General features: G+C 42.6%; 1 protein-coding gene across 1 annotated transcript in view; it reads right to left on the reverse strand.

Annotated features, from left to right (window-relative positions):
- Window positions 1-17,468, reverse strand: part of LOC102811549 (potassium-transporting ATPase alpha chain 2-like) — a 41,884-nt gene extending 24,416 nt beyond the window's left edge. Inside the window, exons 1-10 of the mRNA XM_006831973.1 lie at window positions 17,310-17,468; window positions 13,631-13,690; window positions 11,697-11,900; window positions 10,620-10,733; window positions 7,560-7,694; window positions 7,316-7,433; window positions 6,821-7,089; window positions 4,548-4,746; window positions 4,275-4,384; window positions 1,664-1,798 (exon numbers count right to left, since the gene is read on the reverse strand). Coding sequence (XP_006832036.1) covers window positions 1,664-1,798; window positions 4,275-4,384; window positions 4,548-4,746; window positions 6,821-7,089; window positions 7,316-7,433; window positions 7,560-7,694; window positions 10,620-10,733; window positions 11,697-11,798 — 1,182 coding nt within the window. The 5' untranslated portion in view covers window positions 11,799-11,900; window positions 13,631-13,690; window positions 17,310-17,468. The remainder of the gene's footprint in view (window positions 1-1,663; window positions 1,799-4,274; window positions 4,385-4,547; window positions 4,747-6,820; window positions 7,090-7,315; window positions 7,434-7,559; window positions 7,695-10,619; window positions 10,734-11,696; window positions 11,901-13,630; window positions 13,691-17,309) is intronic.
- Between the last annotated feature and the right edge of the window lie 3,287 nt (window positions 17,469-20,755).

Raw genomic sequence — 20,755 nt, forward strand, 5'->3', positions numbered from 1 at the left:
GCTGTTTCTCATAGGAAAATACTTCGTTTAAATATGGATTGGCCAAGTGGCAGCATCGATGGACTCAAGCGTGGCAACAGTAGTGAGGTTGGCCCAGGATCGGGCAGTGTTTCGTTCTGTCATGCATAAGGTTGCTATAGACTCAATGGCCCCTAACAACAACAAGCCCACAAAGAAAAGAGTTCTGCTGCCCAAGTGTTAAATGCTCAGCTGCTAAAGAAAGGTGGGTGATTCGAACTTTCCCAGAAGTTCCACTAATGAAAGACTTGTCAATCTACTTCCATAAAGACTATCAACTAGAAAACCCGATGATCTAGTTCTACCCTGCCACCTGGAGTCATCATGAGTTGAAATGGACTCCACAGCACATAATCCAAAAGGCATTTTACAACAGTTCTTTTCCAAAATAAATTTCATTCAAGCAAAGATGGATGGATAATCACTAGAAACTTTACAAAATGCCAAACCCAAGTCATGATCCCCTGCTGTCAGCTTTGGATTATAAAAGAATCTCACTTGCAGCAGTATCTTGGGCTACAAACAGTTACTTCTCCTGTTGAGAAGGGGAAGATGGGGCTGATGCCCCTGGAATGAGCGAAGACCACTAGGCAAGGCTGGTTCTTTCCTTCCTGCATAGAAGGTAGGCAGGGAGTCCCTATCAACTGCTTACAGGATGGATCAGAAAGCAACATGACTGGTCATCGGAAAGCTTAGGCCTGTTTTTACAAAGGACAAGGCTTATTCATATAGACCAAAATTAAATTGCTCTGCCTTCATGTTGTAGCAGAAAAGTTAAGCACACTTGTTCTGAAAATTGTTTGTGTCACTTGAGAAATGGCAGTCAACATTTTTTAAAGGCCTGTTTCCTCATTTATGTATTGGGATTGATTAGCAGTACCTGATGGGCTGATTGTGAGGCTTAAACAAGATAATGTAGGAAAGGTGCCTGACACAGCCCAGGGGTGCAGTAAAGCCTGGCTCTCATCCACCCATTTCCCTTTCATTTATGCTGTTGCCTTTCACTTCCGGGTTTGCTCACCAGCATTTTATTTACTAAAAATGCACCAACTAATATAAGAAGCTGGTGTCTGTGTGGGTATATGGGATAGATTGTGTGTTGTATGTTGTGTGTGTAAGTGTAGGGGGGCTCTCTGGGTGGTGCAAACTATGCTTGGTTGCTAAACTTATGACTGCAGGTTGAAATCCATCCAGAGGCACCTTGAAGGTAAAGCTGGTAATACACCGCTGAAAAACCATCCTCTGAAAATCCTACCGAGCACAGGTGAATTCTGCTACAAATGGGGTTGTCGGGCATCAGAGCTGTATGCATGGCAACTAGCTCGCCATGGCAGTACGTATGTATATGTGTTTGAGTGTGCATGTGAGGTGATCTATATTATACATGCATACACATGCATATACATGCTTCATGCCTAGGAGCAGTCAGACCTTGACAAGCTCATCACCTCTCTTTTCTTCTCGATCTACTTTAGAGAAAAGAAGACCAGTGAGGGAAACTTGGTCTGGGTTTACCAGGTGGCCAGGTTCTGCCTTCCTTGAGGACTATATTTCAAGTAAGGCATTATTTAAATCACATTCTCTACAAAGGAGATGTGCAGATAGAACTGTCATTACAAATTGCCAATTATGAAGAAAAACTTACCTGAAATTTACTGGTGGAGTTAAAGGGGATTTCAGCTACTTTGCGGTTTCTTTTTCTAATTTCTGTCACATCGCCCACAGTGACCTCTGAGAATTTCAAGAGAGCAGTTTCTGAAGCATCACCAACCACAACTTTCTGGGAATTAAAAGAAGTAAGTATTTGCAGAGCACAAACTGTCTTTTGATATCAATCACAATGAACAAACCCACCTTTAGCACACAAACCAGCTTGTCTTCTGCTAAGAGTTTATAATCTACATGAAGGACAAGTTGTTACACAGCCATTAAATATAAACCCACTGCCATCAAGTCATTTCTGACTCACAGAAACCCTGTAGGACATGACAGAACTGCCCCCATAGAGTTTTCAAAGTTGTCATCTTCACGGCAGCAGGCTGTCAGACCTTTCTCCTGCAGAGCAGCTGGTAGGTTCACGTCACCAACCATTCAGTTAGCAGTCGAGAGCCTTAGCTCTTACCACCATGGCTCCTTACACAACAACCACTCATGAATGAGTAACACAATGACGGTGGAATGTACTGGAATTAGAGATGTTCAAAGAGACTGGAACTCAGTGAGGACTGAGATGTATCATGAAGGAAGCAGCTGTTACATTACATCTTGAAAAATAAAGGAGTGAAAGATAGACAAGCCAGAAGAAACCCTTGTAAAAACCAGGAAGCAGGGGGTAGAGGTAAGAGAGTGAATGTCAGCAGTAAAGATGGACAGGGAAGTATAATAAGACAATGGAGGGCCAAGAAAGGCAGGCTGAGATCCAAACTCGAGATGAAAAAAAAAAAAAAAGAGAAAGTACTGCAAGTTTTTCAGCAAGTTAGGTAAAGATAAAGTTCTATTTAAGAAAAATGAGTATTATGCAAGAAAGACTAGAAAAGGGATAAACTTGAATCAAGAAGGCAATTAAGAGGTTGCTATGGGTGGGTTTAGTTTGGTACAGTTATTCAGACACAAGGTATTTGTAATAAATGTAAAATTAGATATATTTTGAAGCAAAAACAATAAAACTTGGTGACTCATCAGATACAAGAAAAGGAGAGAGTTGAAGATGACTTCAAAAAGCTTTGGCCTGTATGACAAATAGAATGGTAGTCATAGAAAAATATAAAGTTTGGACAGGAGAAAAGATTGAAGTTGTCAAGGACTTCATTCTTCTTGGATCAACTATCAATACTCACAGAAGCAGCAGTCAAGAGATTAGATGACATATTACATTAGGCAAATCGGCTGCACAAGACCTTTTTAAAGTGTTGAAGAACAAAGATGTCAGCTTGAGGACTAAGGTGCGCCTGACCCAAGCCATGGTATTTTCAATAACCTCATATGCATGCGAAAGCTGGACAGTGAATAAGGAAGATCATAGAAGAATTGATGCCTTTGAATTATGGTGTTGGAGGAGAATATTGAAAGTGCCATGGACTGCCAAAAGAACCAATAGATCTGTTTTGAAAGAAGTGCAGCCAGAGTGCTCCTTGGAGGCCAAGATGGCTAAGCTTCGTCTCTCATGCTTTGGACATATTGTCAGGAAGGAACAGTCACTAGAGAAGGCTATCATGCTTGGTAAGGTGGAGGGTCAGAGATAAAATAGGAAGATCCCTAACGAGATGGATTGGCCAGGTGGCAGTATCGATGGACTCAAGTGTGGCAGCGGTAGTGAGGTTGGCCCAGGATCGGACATTGTTTCATTCTGCTGTGCATAGGATCGCTATGAGTCGGTGCCGACTTAATGGCACCTAACGACAAACAACAACATTGACTTGGAGCAGGTTAGGGTTAGGGGGAAGGTTACAAGTGTAATTTGTTGAAATTTTTTTTTGTTGCAATTTATTTCACTATATTAGGGTCCCTTGGAGCTCTACTCTAGAAGAGGATACCTGAAGACCAATTTCTTAATTTCCATTTCACTATATTTTCAACTTCAGTGAATGTGTAATAAAGAAACTCTGATTTCATCCGCTTAGGTAATAAAGAAGTTAGGGAGAGAAAGTAACTTAAAGACGTTTTCATTTTTTTTTTTTTTAAATAAAACAGGATCTTCAAATTTTCCTAAATCAATATTCTGAGAATCTTTAAGTGTTTGTGAATTCTCAAAATCCACTGGTGTTGTTAGGTGCCATTGAGTTGGTTCCAGTTCATGAGCACCACAGAACAACACATAGCCTAGCTTTGCTCCATCCTCATAATTGTTGTGTTTGAGCCCATTACTGCTACCACTGTAGCATCTTTGGAGGTCTTCCTCTTTTTTGCCAACCCTCCAGTTTACCAATCATGACTGATCCCTCCTGACAACATGTTTGATGTATGAGAGACAAAGTCACACTATCCTGGCTTCACAGAAGCATTCTGGTTGTAATTCTTCTAACACAGAATTGTTTGTTCTTTTGGCAGTCCATGTCACTTTTAATATTCTTTTCCAGCACCATAATTCAAGTATGAGAGTTGAAGTCTCACAAAGTGAATTAGAAGGAAGTTTTCTCCGTATCTTGTGAATCATACTTGCTCTTTAACTCAGTTGGAGATTAAATCAAGCACCAAATCAGGATGGAGGAAATGACTCCAAACTGGCTGTGATTTAAGAAGTTAAGCAATCGCTTTACCTTCATGGTGGGAACACTTTCCTGTCCTGGCTTAAACTCAGCTCGGTTGCATAGTGTTATGATCTTGGATAAGGAGGCCCAGGTTCCAGAGCTTTGATCAAAGGTTTGATCTGGAAAACAAAGAACCAACAGCAGGTTCTAGGGCATGCTATCAAATAATCACCCCTGCTTAAATAATTCTCAGGGATTTATTAACACTACTGCCATGCTTAGTTCAGCTTCTATGCTCAGCTCCACAGCTCTGGACCAGGCAGAATGGTCCACAAGACTTACCTGAATGGTCTTCACTTGTGTCGGCCATGAAGATCTGATTGTCAAACCATAGATGGGCCACAGTCATCCTGTTCTGAGTTAGAGTCCCAGTCTTGTCGGAGCAGATGATGGAGGTGGAGCCGAGGGTCTCCACCGCCTCCAGGTTCTTCACCAGGCAGTTCCTCTTGGCCATTCGTTTTGCTGTCAGCGTCAGCATTACCTAGATGGGAGAGGACAGCAGCTTTTGAAAAAAATCATTGCTGAACATTTTGATCAAAGATTCTATAGAAGAATCCCGATCATTAGAAGGAAATACAAACTAAAATGTCAAATTCTCATGGACTTCAGACTCTGGAGCCATGGAGGATGGAGAAATCCCTGAAGTTAGTGTCCTGAGAGCATTATTAACCCTTCAACCAGAAGTATCCCCTGAAGATTTCATAAAACCAAACCATTGTTTAGATGAATTAGGTAAGAATGTCTGCCTTAAGCATTAAGATCTATCTATATAGGATCAAAGTGACAACAGCCATTTGAAAGTTAGATAAGATCTAAGAACAGAATGGGGGAAGAGCAACTCAGAAGAGGGTGAGGATGGTTGCACAATTTAAAGAATGTAGTCAGTGTCACTGAATTGTGCACATACAAACTGTTGAATTGCTATATGTTTTACTAACAATAAACTCAATTTTTTAAAAGACATAGGTAGAAAAAAAACTACTTTGGCCTCACTTTCAATACATATAAATAGTTAAGTTTAGATAGAATTAAAATTTTAGTAGAACTAGACTAATTTTAGGACAGAGGAATAGTTACAGATGCAGCAAAACAAATCTAGTCATTTATAAGCCATTGTGATTATGTGCTGTGCAGTTGGTACCGACTCATAGCAACCCTGTATATGGCTTCCAAGGCTATAAATCTTTATGGGAACAAAGTCTCAGCCTTTTTCCACAGAACAAACAATTGGAAGTTTCGACCTAATGATCTTTGGGTTAACAGACCAACTCTTAACCACTACGTTACCAGAGCTCCTGATAATAAGCCTTATAGACCAAAATTCTTTTATGTTAAACATTAATTTTGTCCCTTTATAATTTGAATAAAATTATCCTGAGGGGCCTAGGGTGGCAAAGAGAGACAAAGAAAAAACAGCCTATGGTGGTGGTGGTGGTTATGTGCTGTGGAGTCGGTTCCGACTCATAGCGACCCTGTACAGGGTTTCCGAGGCTGTAAATCTTTACGGGAGCAGAAAGCCTCATCTTTCTCCCGTGGAACAGCTGGTAGTTTCGAACTGCTGACCTTAAGTTTCACAGCCCAATTCGTAACCACTATGCTACCAGAGCTCCTGCTATAGCCTATACTGAAGCATAATTAATAAGTCTGCTAAGCCGTTTATAGGGATGAATGTGTGAAAGAAATGTTGGCTGGTATGTGTCAAGAATGTTGTTCCAAGGATTCACTTATTGGTTTGGGGAACTAGGACGTGTTTGTATTTTGTGTTCAGAGCTCCATAGTTTAAACTCAGCTTTCTCTTTTAACCTCCCGGATCTCAAAGGGTTCTCTTGGCCCTAATTTCTTTAAATAACTGTAATCTCATGGTGTCAGAAGAGATATGCAGTTCAAAAATTTCTTCTGGCATTCAGCAGGCCAATGAATATTGCTTACACACATAACTGGAAATATGAGTCTCTTCCTCCATCATAGACAAGACCAGGGAGGAGAGTGACTTTTGCCTAAGACTTTCATTAAGTGAGCCCTTAAAAAGGAAGACTTAAAGCTGAATTTGGTGTAGGGGCAGGAAAGAACTGAATTGCTTTGCAGAAGAAATTGAAGAGAATTGAGGCAGAAAAAAAAAAAAATGTGGCTTGGAGATTACACCTAAATTCATACATTGAAATTGCCAAGAAAATTTTTGTTTCTTTAAAAATTGTGGGGAGAGCATCAGGCTCCTGAAAACAAAAATACATCAACGAGGGCTCAAGGCTGTCTCATCCAGATTTGAAAGAGCAAAGTAATTTGCATTATTCCAGGTAGATCTGAAAATGAAAATGCAAAGCTTTCAAGGACAATGCGTTCTAAGATTAAAATATCCCAATTTCTTTTGTCCCTCTAAGAAACAATCTATTCAGAATGTTCTATTGCTGTTCATAGTGGAGCAGAAGTCACTCTAAAGACAGAGAAGACTTGGAGTTGGCTTCTGGAAGCTTCCCTAGCACAGACGTTAAATGCTAACAATGTGAAGGGAGGTACAGATAGGAAGGGTTGGTGGCTACCTAACAGCATGGACTCACAGTGACAGTGGCCAGGAGGCCCTCAGGCACATTGGCTACAATGATGCCGATGAGGAAGATGATGGAGTCCAGAAATGGATACTTCATGGATACTGTGATGATGAGGAAAATAACACCAATGGAGACAGCCACTCCAGCCACAATATGAACAAAATGCTCGATCTCAATGGCAATGGGTGTCTTCTCATTTCCAACTTCTGAAGCGAGTGAGGCAATCTGTCCAATGACGGTGCGGTCACCTGTGTTGATGACCATGCCAGTTGCTGTGCCTGTAGGGGAAGTAGACATTTTATTCCATGGGTCCTTGGCTTTATAATCCTGTCTTTAGGGAATTACATGATCAATTAGTACATAATATGACAGAATAAAAATCAGTTCTCTATTTCATGTTTTCTCTGGGAAAAGCTTTGTAACAAGAGATGATAAAAATAAAAACCAGAAGGCATCTGGAGGTAGGGAGAGGTGCATCTGGCCTTTAGAGTCAGCTGGACTTACCTTCCAGACAGGTTGTAGAATAGAAGCCAATGTTGTTTGTTTCCAGGGGATTGTCATGGGTGCAGTCACAGGACCGGGACTGGGGTTCTGACTCTCCAGTGAGAGATGAGTTATCTACCTAGGAGAAATTTGTAAAAAATATTTAAGAGCGGGCTTCCAGCACCAGATTTACCGAAATCAGCAAAGTCAATAGATTGCCAACTAGCTACAAGGTTGACCCCTATGGGCACCCCGAGATGCTTGCCTTGCATCCCTGAGAACACAAAAATCTGATGTCTGCAGGAATCTGGTCTCCTCCTTTAATCTCCACTATGTCCCCCACCACGAGCTGCTCTGAAGGAATTGTCTTCTTCTCTGCGTCTCGGATGACAAGAGCTTGCTGGGAAAAGAAAAACGTCACAAATGTCTCAGATTCTGAAATGATGTGAATCCTTCACCTTCGTTTATACTTCTCAGAATCTCAGAAATGGAGGGCTTAGAATCCACTGCTCTTAAGAAAAGCAAAAAATAAAATAAAAGAGAGTTGCATATGGAGTCTGAAAACCCCAGAACCAGTTTTGCCTCTCGTAGAGATATTCTTGGAACCGGAAAATGTTGCTCTAGGCAGATACAGTAAAGCGACAGACACAGACCTGAAGGAAAGGGAGCAAGTTATGGATCAACAACAGAGGTTGTCATGGGCAGGGAGAACACTGAAGGTCAAGCCACATGATTCAGTCATATTGCTAAAGTAGGAACAACTCTAATGAAGTGATCACCTGCTTTTTAGCAAGAAAAGATGTAGCCTTTGTATCCACAGTCTTTCCTTCCAGCTGGCAGTTCTTTGAGGTAGGGACAACCCAGCTTTTTTGCTTTGTAGCATGTGGAATCCCTAGAGGAGACACAACAGTCCTATGCGAAGAGGAGCATGCTGCTGTCTTATATCCGGGCAGCATGCAGTGAGCTCAGGAGCGGAAGCAAAACTGTCTTAGAAAAAGAAAGATTGAGCTCCTTGTCTGCCAGTGAACACTCCCTGAACTTCTACAATTGTTGGAATGAAGTTGTCCAAAGGGCTCACAAACGCTTTGGAACAGATGTTTCAGTCCTACTTCATTCTTAAAACACACACCTGCATCTTATTTCATTTGGTTCTTTCAAAACCCTGTGAGGACAGAATAGTTTGGGTGCTGAGGAGTGGGACAATACACAAGAAAGGGAAGTGGATGGGAAAACAATTATGCAGGTTTGCATGGGCTAAGTGGGACAGAGGTAAATAATGATGTATGCACAACCTTAGAACAACAGGGCTCTGGGATATAGGGATTGAGACATGGTTTGAATGGGGAAAAGGGAGGAAATAATGTTAAGATGCTTGGCTGTCTTTTGAATCTTGGTTTCCCTTGCATTGTTGTTGTTGTTGTTGTTGTTATGTGCCATGGAATCGGTTCCGACTCATAGCGACCCTGTACAGGGTTTCTGAGGCTGAAAATCCTTAACGGGAGCAGAAAGCCTCATCTTTCTCCCGTGGAACAGCTGATAGTTTCGAACTGCTGACCTTGCGGTTTGCAGCCAGATTTGTAACCACTATGCTACCAGAGCTCCTTTGCATACTATTATAAAATAGACATGCTTTGCATACTATTATAAAATAAACACTTGAGGGGGAGAGAAAGGAATAGCCAGAAATATCACCATAGAAAGCTTGTAAGTCCGTCTTCTGCCTGTAACTGATTGGAATACCTAAAATGGGGCTACAATGTGCCCAGTAAAGGAGGCTTCTTGTGGCGCCTCTGCATTACATAAGACCATAGCTGGAACCCTGAATCCCATCCAGAATCTTCTGAGGTGGGAAATTTCCACTGGAAAGGACAAGCCAACCAGCTTTGAGCTGCTAGAAGAACAGAAGATACTTCTTGAAAGAAAGACTGACAGGAAAAATACAAAACAATAATAGCAGTCCGACTGATTACTACAAGAACAAGCAAGTTGCTCACCCAGGAGACATCAAAGCAAGTGGTCGAGTCCCCTGAGGGCAAACCTCCTGCCAAGACTAAGTCTCAATGGAAATACACGAGCATACATGAGCTCTGACTGGTGACCATGTTCCTCACTGATAAGGGGAAGTGAGGGAAAAACAGCAATGAAGCTGTCAGCTAAGCCCTACAATGTTCTATAGACTCCTGTGAACCTGGGTGGAGACCTGGTTAGGCAGCAGTGTGGCAAGACCTGGGGCCTCCTGGGCCCAGAGTCAGTGACATAGCCACAGAGGACTAGAGTGGAGAGTGAAGCGTCCAGCTGATAAGAAGAGAGGGGATATGCACAAGAACACCCACACTTGCAGATAATACCCACTTGTCCTGGCTTCAATGACTGGATGATCAGAGCTCAACTAGAAGAAGAAAGAAGAGGGAAAAAAAAGTAATCTGATACAATTTGATGAACTTGACCTACACATATGGATGCAGTAGCTCAAAAGAGGGAACAAATCTTTACAGTGAGTATCATTCCCACCCCCTTGATACACAGGGTAAGCAGGGCTGGGCAACTTGAACATTGGCTACTCAAAGTGGTGGGTTACAAAGGCAAGACGTGACTGGCTTACAAGCTTTCAAGAGGGAGCCTAGATCCAGAAGGCGCGGAGGAGGGTAGAATCTCCACTGAGTAGTATCCAATCTGTCTAGGAGGGGCTGACGAAAGGAGAATTAGTGAATAATTGCTATCAGGGCTGACTGTGAGGGTTGGAACTGTAAAGGTAGACATTTTGTAGCAAAAGGAGGGGAGTGATTGACTTTGCAGTCCGGGAGCAGAGGTCCCTGGGACCATCAAGGGAGAAGAGCGGAGTGCGGGAACCCTACCCAGAGAAACAGTGACACCAGAGATGGAGGCAGAGGCGATGACTTGGAGAGATGGAACAGCTGGGGACTTTAGACCCAGTGAGGGAGAGGGGGGCTGTGTGCTGATGACCAAGGGACAGGCTTGCAGGGTATACCCTTTGGTTGGTTGATAATGCATGGAAGGGATTATAACCATGGCAATGAAATGATATATATGATAGGATGAACGTAAAGCTAATGTTCTCCCACGTAAACTGTCACATAATTCCCAATAAAACATTAAAACCAAAACAAACAAACCAATAAACCCTGTGAGGAAATGGGTTTTCAAGAGAGTAGGGAACTTGCTCAAGATTTCTCAGACAGCAAGTGATGGGACCAGAAGCTGAGCATAGATCCTCTAATACCCAAACCCCACTGTTTCATTAGCTGATGCTTCTTCATATGAAAGTTAACGCAGACACTTGAAGAAAGATGTCTGGACTACTCACCTGAGGAATCATTTTACTGAAGGTGGCCATGATGTTGGTGCTTTTCGCCTCTTGGTAATAAGCAAACATGCCTGTTAGAATAACCACCACGGCAAGCACAACACCCAGATACACCTGAGTGATGAGAGGAGTCAGTCAGAAAAACAAATATTAGTAATGACCCGGATGCTAGGGCTAGATCTCACCATGGAAAGGTGAGAAGCTCGGCATTTGGTTCCATAGCATTTGTTTTTGTTGTTATGTGCCATGGAGTCGGTTCCGACTCATAGCGACCCTGCACAGAGTTTCCCAGGTTGTAAATCTTTACGGGAGCAGAAAGCCTCATCTTTCTCCCACAGAGTAGCTGGTAGTTTCAAACTGCTGACCTTGCAGTTTGCAGCCCGCTTCATAACCACTATGCTACCAGAACATTTACGTGCCATAAAATTTACCTGTTTTACATGAACAATTCAATGTTATTTATTCAGGTAATTTTATGGAAATTTACCGAGTTGTACAGCTACCACTACAATGAGTCTGTAGATTATTCCATTCACCCTGAAAGCTCCCTCTTTTGGGCAAGTGTGCAGTCAAGCTCCACAACTTCCTACTCCAATGCCAATTCCCAAGCAACCACTAATCTGTTCACTGCCTTTAGAGATGACCTTTTCTGGAACATCTCAAGTCATTTATGACTGGCTTCTTTCTCTGAACATAATGTTGGTCTGAATTGACTTAATTTGTAGTTTTGGTGCCCAGTTCTCAACAGGCATAGATGTCCTTCATGTATAAAGGGTAGAATCAACTTTGAGGAGAAAGATCTCAAAAATACTTCACATAGTTTGTGTGTTTTTTTCCCTTCAGAATTCATAGAGCTTTCTCATTTTATTTTCTTTTTAAAATTCACAGTCACCTGTCTCTGAGACGTTAGGAAGTCAGACGTAATTTCTATTTTACTGATGGGAAATTATTGATTTTCTAAAGCTCAGTGACAGTGTCCTGACTCCTGTCCAGTGCTCTGTCCACTAATGCCTAAATCCCTAATTTTGTTCTTCTTTGTCCCCAAGCAGAACCATGTGGGGAACAACCAGGCCTTACATTGTCTAGTGGTGAGGCTGGATTGCTGGAGTACTCAATCCCATAAGCGATCCAGCTCAGGGTACCCCCAATCCACAGGAGGATGGAGAAGCCCCCCACCATCTGCTTGAGGCACTTGACAATCTCCGGGGTCTGTTTAGGAGGGCTGAGGGCGTTGGACCCGTCCCGAGCCAGGAGCTCTGCAACTCTTGTGCTGGAGAGACCCTGAGAAGGATGAGCAAAAACAAAACAGGAATTAGACAAGTCTTCTCCCTTGAGGAGTTGGATCAGTTTAAGGGCAAAGCAGAATCCAGAAAAGACATGTCACCTGTTCTGGAACTTCTGTATGGTATACTCATTGCCAGTGAGTCCATTCCAACTGTAGAACTGCCCGACAGAGTCTCTAAGGATCTAATATTTATCCACAGGCTTCTGTTATTTTGTCACACTGTGGTGGCTTGTGTGTTGCTGTGATGCTGGAAGCTATGCCACTGGCATTTTAAATAGGAGCAGGGTCACCCATAGTGGACAGGTTTCAGTTGAGCTTTCAGACTAAGACAGACTAGGAAGAAGGAGAGGAGGACTCCTCTTGAATGTTTAACCACTGAAAACCTTATGAATAACAGTGGGACACTGTCAGATAGCACACAAATATTGAACACTGACACATGATGAATCGCCTCAGAATCTTGTCAGACACAGCACTGGAAGATGAGCTTCTCAGGTTGGAAGACACTCAAAATACAAATAGGGAAGAGCTGCCTCCTCAAAATAAGAGTTGAATGTGATGGCATGAATGGAATAAAGCCTTCAGGACCTTCATTTGCTGATGGAGTGCAACTCAAAATGAGGAGAAACAACTGTAAACATCCATTAATAATCAGAACATGGAATATACATAGTATGAATCTAGGAAAATTAGAAATTGTCAAAAATGAAATGGAGTGCATAAACATTGATATCCTAGGCATTAGTGAGCTGAAGTGGGCTGGTATTGGCCATTTTGAATCTGACAATCATATATTTTACTGTGCTGGGAATGACAAATTGAAGAGGAATGGCATCACTTTCATCATTAAAAAGAATATTTCAAGATCTATCTTGAAATAGTTAAAAGTGAATAGAGGTAAATGCTGTTAATTGTTGGTACATGGAAAGGATTGCAACCATGTAATGAAACAAAGCATATGATATGTTGGGTGTAAAACTGATGATCTACTCTATATAAACCTTCATTCAATTCAAAATAAAAAGTTGAAGGGAAAAAAAAGATCTAGCAGTACAATACTGTCTGTGAGAGGGTAATATCCATACGCCTGGGAGGAAGTCCAGTTAATATCACTATCATTCAAATGGATGCACCAACCACTAAAGCCAGTGAGGATGAAACTGAAGAATTCTACCAACTTCTTCAGTCTGAAATTGATCAAACATGCGATCTAGATGTATTGGAATTCAAAGAGGAAGGATCAGTAGTTAGAAAACAGGGTCTTGCCAAAGAAATGATGCTGGAGATCACATGGTAGAATATTGCACGGCCAATGCCTGTGAGCACACTGATGTGCTCCTGGAGAGATCTTTCCTTCTTGGAGGAGAAGGTGGGGACACACAAGGGTCTCTGGTAAGAAAAGCACCAGGTGTCACAATACTTTAAGGGCAATGGGATTAAAAACACCCTCTGACTGTGACAGTGAGGAAACCATCAGTATCTTTTGGGGGAGACGAGAGCTTTCCTGCAGTCACAACAGAAGAACGAAGACGACCAAGAACTACATAGGGCCTGTGTCAGACAATCCAGCTTCTTGAGGTTGGCCAACTCTTCTGCTACCTTCTAAGCATTTGAGTGCTGGTGTTCTCGAAGTTGCAGCTATAGTCATTCATCCTAAACTGACATTCTACACTCACCGAGCATACAACCTTTTCATTTATATGGTCAATGGTTCCCATTGGCTTACCGTAATGATGTTTGTCCCATATTTCTTTTCCAATTCCTCATTGCTGAGTTTGTGGTCATCCTGAAATCCATGAAAGAGAGGAGAATTAAATTAATTAGATACTTCCAGAAGACCCCAATCTTGAGTTTGGACCAGCCCATGAAGTTTGGGAGTAGCAATGAACAAGGGAGAGGGGATGGGAATTGTGGGAGGAAAAGAAAAGGGCCATTTTGTCAGGTGGCTGGTGCAATATGGGAAGGGCACTGCTTCAAGAGAGTCTTGCCCCAATTCATGGACTAGGGAAGTTTCTAGCCATCCCTGAAGAGTCGAGACTTAATTTGTCACTAACCACATAGTAGCTGCCCTTGGCTCTTATCAACAAACTAATGCATATCATTTCATTATTGATCTCCAGCACATGTAAGTCCTAATATTCTTGTCTTCCAGGTACAAGCTCCAATTCAGATTTAATTCTGAGATTAGTTGAGGATAAGGACCAATACCAAACCAGATTCACTGCATCTTAACTCAATGACTTGCTTGAGCAACAACCAGGATCCTGTGTTCTGACAGAGAGGTGTCTCTGGGACCAAGAAACATGCTTTCCTTATTCAAGTAATGGAACTCAGCTTGTTGCCTGGTTAGAGAAACCCCACAGAGTAAAAGCTTGCAAAAAATATCTTCCAGCATGACTCACACTAAGGTGCCCTTAGTGTAGAGGGTTTCCTATTAAGTTACAAATCTCAAGTCAGTAGTTGAAATACACAAGTCACTGGCAGAAAGATGAGATTTTTCTGCTGTCCTACATATTTACAGCATTGGAAACCATATACAGGAACCAACTCAACATGACCCATACTTGCTAATTCTACTGTGATATCATTAGACTGTTTTTGTGTGCCGTCAAGTTTGAATGGATATTGACAGGGACTCAAAACGTGGCATCAGGATTGGAGGAAGACTCATGAACAACCTGCGATATGTAGATGATAAAACCTTGCTTCCGAACGTGAAGCGGACTGAAAACATTTACTGATGAAGATCAAAGAGCACAGCCTTCAGTATGGATTACATCTCAATGTAAAGAAAACAAAAATCCTCACCATTGGACCAATAAACAACATTCTTATCAATGGAGAAAAGATTGAGGTTGTCAGGGACTTCATTCTTCTTGGATCAACTATCAACACTCACAGAAGCAGCAACCAAAAAAATCAAACGATGTATTGCATTAGGCAAATCTGCTGCACAAGACCTTTTTAACGTGGTGAAGAGCAAAGATGTCAGTTTGAGGACTAAGGTGTGCCTGACCCAAGTCATGGTATTTTCAATAACCTCATATGCATGCGAAAGCTGGACAGTGAATAAGGAAGACCGTAGAAGAATTAATGCTTTTGAGATATGGTGTTGGAGGAGAATATTCAAAGTGCCATGGGCTGCCAAAAGAACCAACAGATCTGTTTTGGAAGAAGTGCAGCCAGAGAGCTCCTTGGAGGCCAGGATGGCCAAACTTCGTCTCTCATACTTTGGACATATTGTCAGGAGGGAGAAGTCGCTGGAGAAAGATATCATGTTTGGTAAGGTGGAGGGTCGGAGGAAAAGAGGAAGACCCCGAGCAAGATGGATTGGCAAAGTGGCAGCATCAATGGGCTCAAATGTGGCAACGACAGTGAGGTTGGCCCAGGATTGGGCAGTGTTTCGTTCTGCTGTGCATAAGGTCACTATGGGTCGGTACTGACTTGATGGCACCTAACAACAACAACAAAGGATTAAGGCAGAGTCTTGTTTACTCTTTTGAGGTTCACATATAAATAACCAGCACAGAGTACAGCATAGCATGTTAAGCTCTGGAGAGATACTACTAAAGGATGCTTATAGTCATTTGTTTGTTTGCTTGCTTGTACCAATGAACCTCACAGTTGGAGAAGGGCAGTGCAGTGAAGCCAAGTATCTTTCTTCCTTCCTCTAAGCATGAGCTTCAGGGAGGAGTGCATGGGTGTCTTAGCGCCCTCTGCTGGCCATCATGGGAGCAACACATACAGGTCGTTGTGAAGTGCCTTTGAGTCAGTTCGGACCCATAGTCGCCCTGTATAGGGTTTCCAAGGAGCAGCTGGTGAGCTTGAACAGCCAACCTTGTAGTTCAAACAGCTTTGCAGTCTGGTGCATTAACCTACAGCACCACACCAGGACTCCTACAGGTCATTATCAACTTGATATTTATTCAGAATTCTGTCTTCAAGATTCTAAGAACTGGAAACATAATGCAAAAGTATCCAAGCACTCACTAGTAGTTAAAGGATTTTTGGAGAAGATTGGAAAAAAGGCTCCTTTCTCAGCAGGGAAACAGAACACTTTGTCTAATAATGTAGAAATTCCTTTACTATATTATGTATCTCCACAAAGCATTAAAAAACAGTAGTTTCTCATTGTAATAAATATATATACAGTAAATTGACATGTATTCATGTTGTAAATAGCACTTCCTAGAAAAAGTAGTTGAGCTTTCAACCACAAATGCTAGAGATACACAAGAAATATTTTCTATTTATTGATCAACAACTATTTCCTCCAGTTCTGCTTTATCTCATTTAGAGGTTGTTGTTGTTAAGTGCCATCGAGTCAGTTCCGACTCATAGCGACCTTGTATAGGGTTTCCAAAGAGCAGCTGGTGAGCTTGAACCGCCTACCTTACGGTTCAAACTGACCTTGCAATCCAGTGCAAAACAAGGACTCCTTAGAGGTTACTGTTGTTGTTAAGTGCCATTGAGTTGATTCTGACCCATAGCGACCCTACAGAGGGTTTTCAAGGATCGACTGGTGAGCTTGAACCACCGACGTTGCAGTTCAAACAGTTTTGCAGTCTGGTGCATTTAACCCATAGCACCACACTAGGACTCCCCTTAGAGGTAGGCACCAGTTTTAATTCCCATTTTATGAAAGAGGAAAGTGGAACTTAAATCAAACTTGGATTTAAATTGGGAGGATGATGCAGGACTGGGCAGTGTTTTGTTCTGCCCAGCTGTGCATAGGGTCCCTGCCCAGCTGTGCATAGGGTCCCTATGAGTCGGAACTTAACAACAGGATTTAAATTCAGTTACCTGGGTCAGAGTCCTGGTGTGCAGCTGAAGGATAAGCACTAGACTGCTAACCGCAAACTTGGTAGTTCAAAGTCACCAGTCACTCCATAGAAACAGGGTCCCTAAGAGTCAGAACCCACTTGAAAGCACTTAACAATCTGGTAGTATTCTTAGAATTCTGTGGATCTAGTTTCTCTTTCATGGGGCATTATATATTCAGAAACCTATCAAGGTCTAGTGACTTGGGTTGTACTCCTCAATAGATTCTGGCTCAAATAGTTTTACTTTACCAGCTAAACACTGGCAAGTATGGGTGGGAACTGAATCGACAGCACTTAACAACAACAACAACAACAAGTTATTTATATCTCACTGAACCAGCCAGGCCGAAAAGCTTCCCCTAAATTCCACCTGGAAGTGCCTCTAAACAGGAATCCTGCACAAGGTCCGAATTTCAGGCAGATGTTAGTATACTATTCCTTCTCTTTATTTTGTTTTCAAAAACCAGGAAACAAATCTCAAGAGAATTTTCAAATCCTTGAGTTGGAGTACTCTTTTTAAGAGGGGCAAGCTCTCAGAAGGGCAGCAGTCAGTTGGATCCATTTGACTCTAAGGTTACTGACCAGATCAAGCTCTTCCTTAATCTCGTCTTTCTGGTGATTCTTTTTGCAGTTCCAACAGTCTTTCTTCAGGCCCCTGCACTTCTCCTGGCCACTCCCCTTGTTTGTTTTCTTGCCATCTTTAATTCCATTGATTTCCACCGAGTAAATTTCTAGTGTTTTCTGAAAGTGAAACAGAGGGGGCAATATTGGCCTAAATTGCACTTTCAGAAGAGTCCAGTGAGGGGCTCTCTATAGGTCCGGGGCATAGCAGGACTGGGACTAGATCTCCTCTCCACTTTTCACTCAGTTGGTCTGGAGAGGAAGGGGGAAGATTGGACAGTTTCTCTTCCCCACCTTCAAGCACCACTTCTTCTCTTCTCCCCTTTCATCTCCTCCCATGGACAAAGAGGCTTGGGTGGGGCAGGCATGGCCAGCAAGACCTCTCCTTGGGGTGACCCACCTCAGGGAGGGGCAGGTGGAAAATGATTTCTCCTAATTCTAGATGAAATGGCTCCCCTAGTGCTCTGTTCCCCACAGACACACCAGAGGCGTGTCCCCTTTCCTGGATAAGCAAACACCCGCTGAGTCAGGAACTCTGACCACCAGGGCGCACAGGGCAAGCCTACCACTGGGACTCTTCTTTAACCACATTCCATCCATTTTGCCCCCAGCTCTCCCTCCCTCCCTCTGGAACCTTCGCCTGGGTCTAACCTGGAGCCCCAAGGCCCCTTCTGCACTTTCGGATTGAATTCTTTACCCCAGCCTATCCTGCTGGAGTCGGACCCCTGGGAAAGAGGCCACTCTGCAGTTTTGGGGGAGGTAACTGGTGGTGAGGCCTGAGGACATGCAACACCAGACAGCCCACAGTTTCTAGCTCTCCTCCTGCCCCTTTTCCCAGCGCCCCCTTTCTCAAGCGCTCCCTCTCCCCAGGCCCTCAGCACGTCTTCCGGAGGACACACACCTTACCCACGACGCCCATGATGCTCGGAGTGCCAGGCCAGGCAAGGTTGGCTAGGGGCCGTCAGGGTGGCTCCGAGGCGCAGAGCTCGGCGGGGCGCGCAGGGTGGTCTCAGAGACCGGAGATCAGATGCTGTGCGGACCCAGCGGACAAGGCGAGCCCGGCGCCGGCGCCCGCCCGGTTTTTAAACCCGCAGGGCCCCGCCCCCTGGCCCGGTCGGCCCGCGGGCAGGCGGCGCTGGGAGGGCAGATGCGCGGGAGGAGCAGGGACTCAGAGCGGAATCCCAGAGCCTGCGGAGGGTGCAGGGGCCCGGGACAGTGGCGCGCAGGCCAGGGCTTCTTACGCCCTGGCACAGTCTCCGGTAAAATCGACACTGGTTTTCCTTTTTAAAACTCCATTTGCTGACCAAATAAACGAATTGATAAACATATGTAACCAGAGTGGGGAGATGCTGTTTCCAGCAGCAATTCTAGGTATCCTGCCAGACCTACTGGACAGATGGAGACTAAAGGAAACCCAAGACTATAGCCCCAAGACTTTCTTTGAATTTGTATTTGAAGCTTTGTCTGTAGGACTCGGTCTGCCTAAAAAATAACACTCACCTTTGTTAATGTGTTAATTTTGGTTCTTTCTTCTTTTTGGATGTGTGCGTTTATTGCAATTAATTGTCCTCTCAGCACCGCTTTCGCCATGTCCCAAAGATTTTGGTATGTTGTGTTTTAGTTCTCATTTATTTCTAGGAACTTTGTGAATTCACGTTTAATTTCTTTTACTATCCAGTCGCTTTTCAGCAGGGTGTTATTCAGTTTCTATGTATTTGACTTGATTTCCTTGGTCTTCCTATTGTTGATTTCTAATTTGATAGCATTGTGGTCTGAGAAGATGCTTTGTAATATTTTGATGTTTGTAAATTTATGGAGACTTGTTTTGTGGCTTAAAACATGGTCTATTCTGGAGAATGTTCCATGTGCACTGGAAAAGAATGTGTATTGTGCAGTTGTTGGGTTGAATGCTCTGTACACATCTATGAGGTCTAGTTGGCTGATTGTGTTGTTTAGTTCTTCTGAGTCTTTGTCAAATTTCTTTCTGGTTGTTCTATCCATTTTTGAAAGCGGAGTATTAAAATCACCCACTATTATTGTAGATTCATCTATTTCTTTCTTCAAATCTATTAGCGTTTGCTTTATATATTTTGGAGCTTTTTCATTGGCAGCATAGATATTTATTATGGTTAGTTTATCTTTTTCAATTGTCCCATTAATCATGAGATAATGTCCATCTTTATCTATTATGCTGTTTTTTGCCTTGAAGTTTATTTTATCAGAGATTAGTACTGCCACTCCTGTTTGTTTTTTATTGCAATTAGCTTGGTATATTTTTTTCCATCCTTTGACTTTTTTTAAAATTTATTTAATGTTTTATTGTGAATTATGTGATCGTTTACACGGGAGAACTGTAGTTTTACATTCATTCTATCTTATATCATTTCATTGTCATGGTTACAATCCCCTCCATGCATCATCAACCACCCAAAGGGTATACCCTGCAAGCCTACCCCCCACCCCCAGTCTTCAGCACATACATCCTTTGACTTTTAATCTGTTTTTGTCTCTGTGTGTGAGATGTGTCTCTTGCAGACAGCATATGGAAGGATCTTGTTTTCTTATCCATTTTGCCTTCCTCCCTCTCTTAACAGGTGCATTTAATCCATTTACATTCAGTGTAATTATTGATAGGTATTGATTAATTGCTGCCATTATGTTTGTTTTTATGTGGTGTTGCTGCTTCTTTGTTCTGTGTGTCTTCCTTTGTTGAGTTCATGCTTTTTGTGTTCTTTCTTGTGAGTTTCCTCATAGTTCTAATGTTTCCATGTTCTTCTTGGATTTTCATTCTCTTAGTATGTTGTGAAGTGTTAATTTTCTTTGAGGTTGCCTTATAGTCCATTAACTTTTCTCTCCATTTAGTGCAATCTATTTTATCTGTAATCTACCTGACCTTCTCACTTCTGGATCTCTGTTTCTTCACGTTTACCTTCTTTTACATTGTAATTGTTTTGATCATAGACTGACATCCCAGATTCTCTGAGTTTGTTCTTATAGTTTTGTTTTGTTCTCAACTCTTCCTTCTGTTGACTTAATTCTGGGATGTGCTGCCACGTATGTCAACCTCTGGTTGTTGTCTGTTCTTGTTGATTCTCAGTCCACAGAACTCCCTTTAGGATATTTTGTAGTGCAGCGTTGGCTTTGGCAAAATCCCTTAGCTTCTGTTTATCCTGGAATGTTTTGTTTATACCATCATATTTGATTGATAGCTTTGCTGGATAAAGGATTCTTGGTTGGATATTTTTTCTTTCAGGGTTTTATATATGTCTCCCCATTGCCTTCTTGCTTGCACGGTGTCTGCTGAGAGATCCAAGCTTAATCTGACTTGCTTGCCTTTGTATGTGACACTTCTGTTTTCCCAGGCTGCTTTCAGAGGTGTCTCCTTATCTTTGATTTTGGAGAGCTTG

Source organism: Chrysochloris asiatica, unplaced genomic scaffold, assembly GCF_000296735.1.
Source record: "Chrysochloris asiatica unplaced genomic scaffold, ChrAsi1.0 scaffold00005, whole genome shotgun sequence".
NCBI classification, from domain to species: domain Eukaryota; kingdom Metazoa; phylum Chordata; class Mammalia; order Afrosoricida; family Chrysochloridae; genus Chrysochloris; species Chrysochloris asiatica.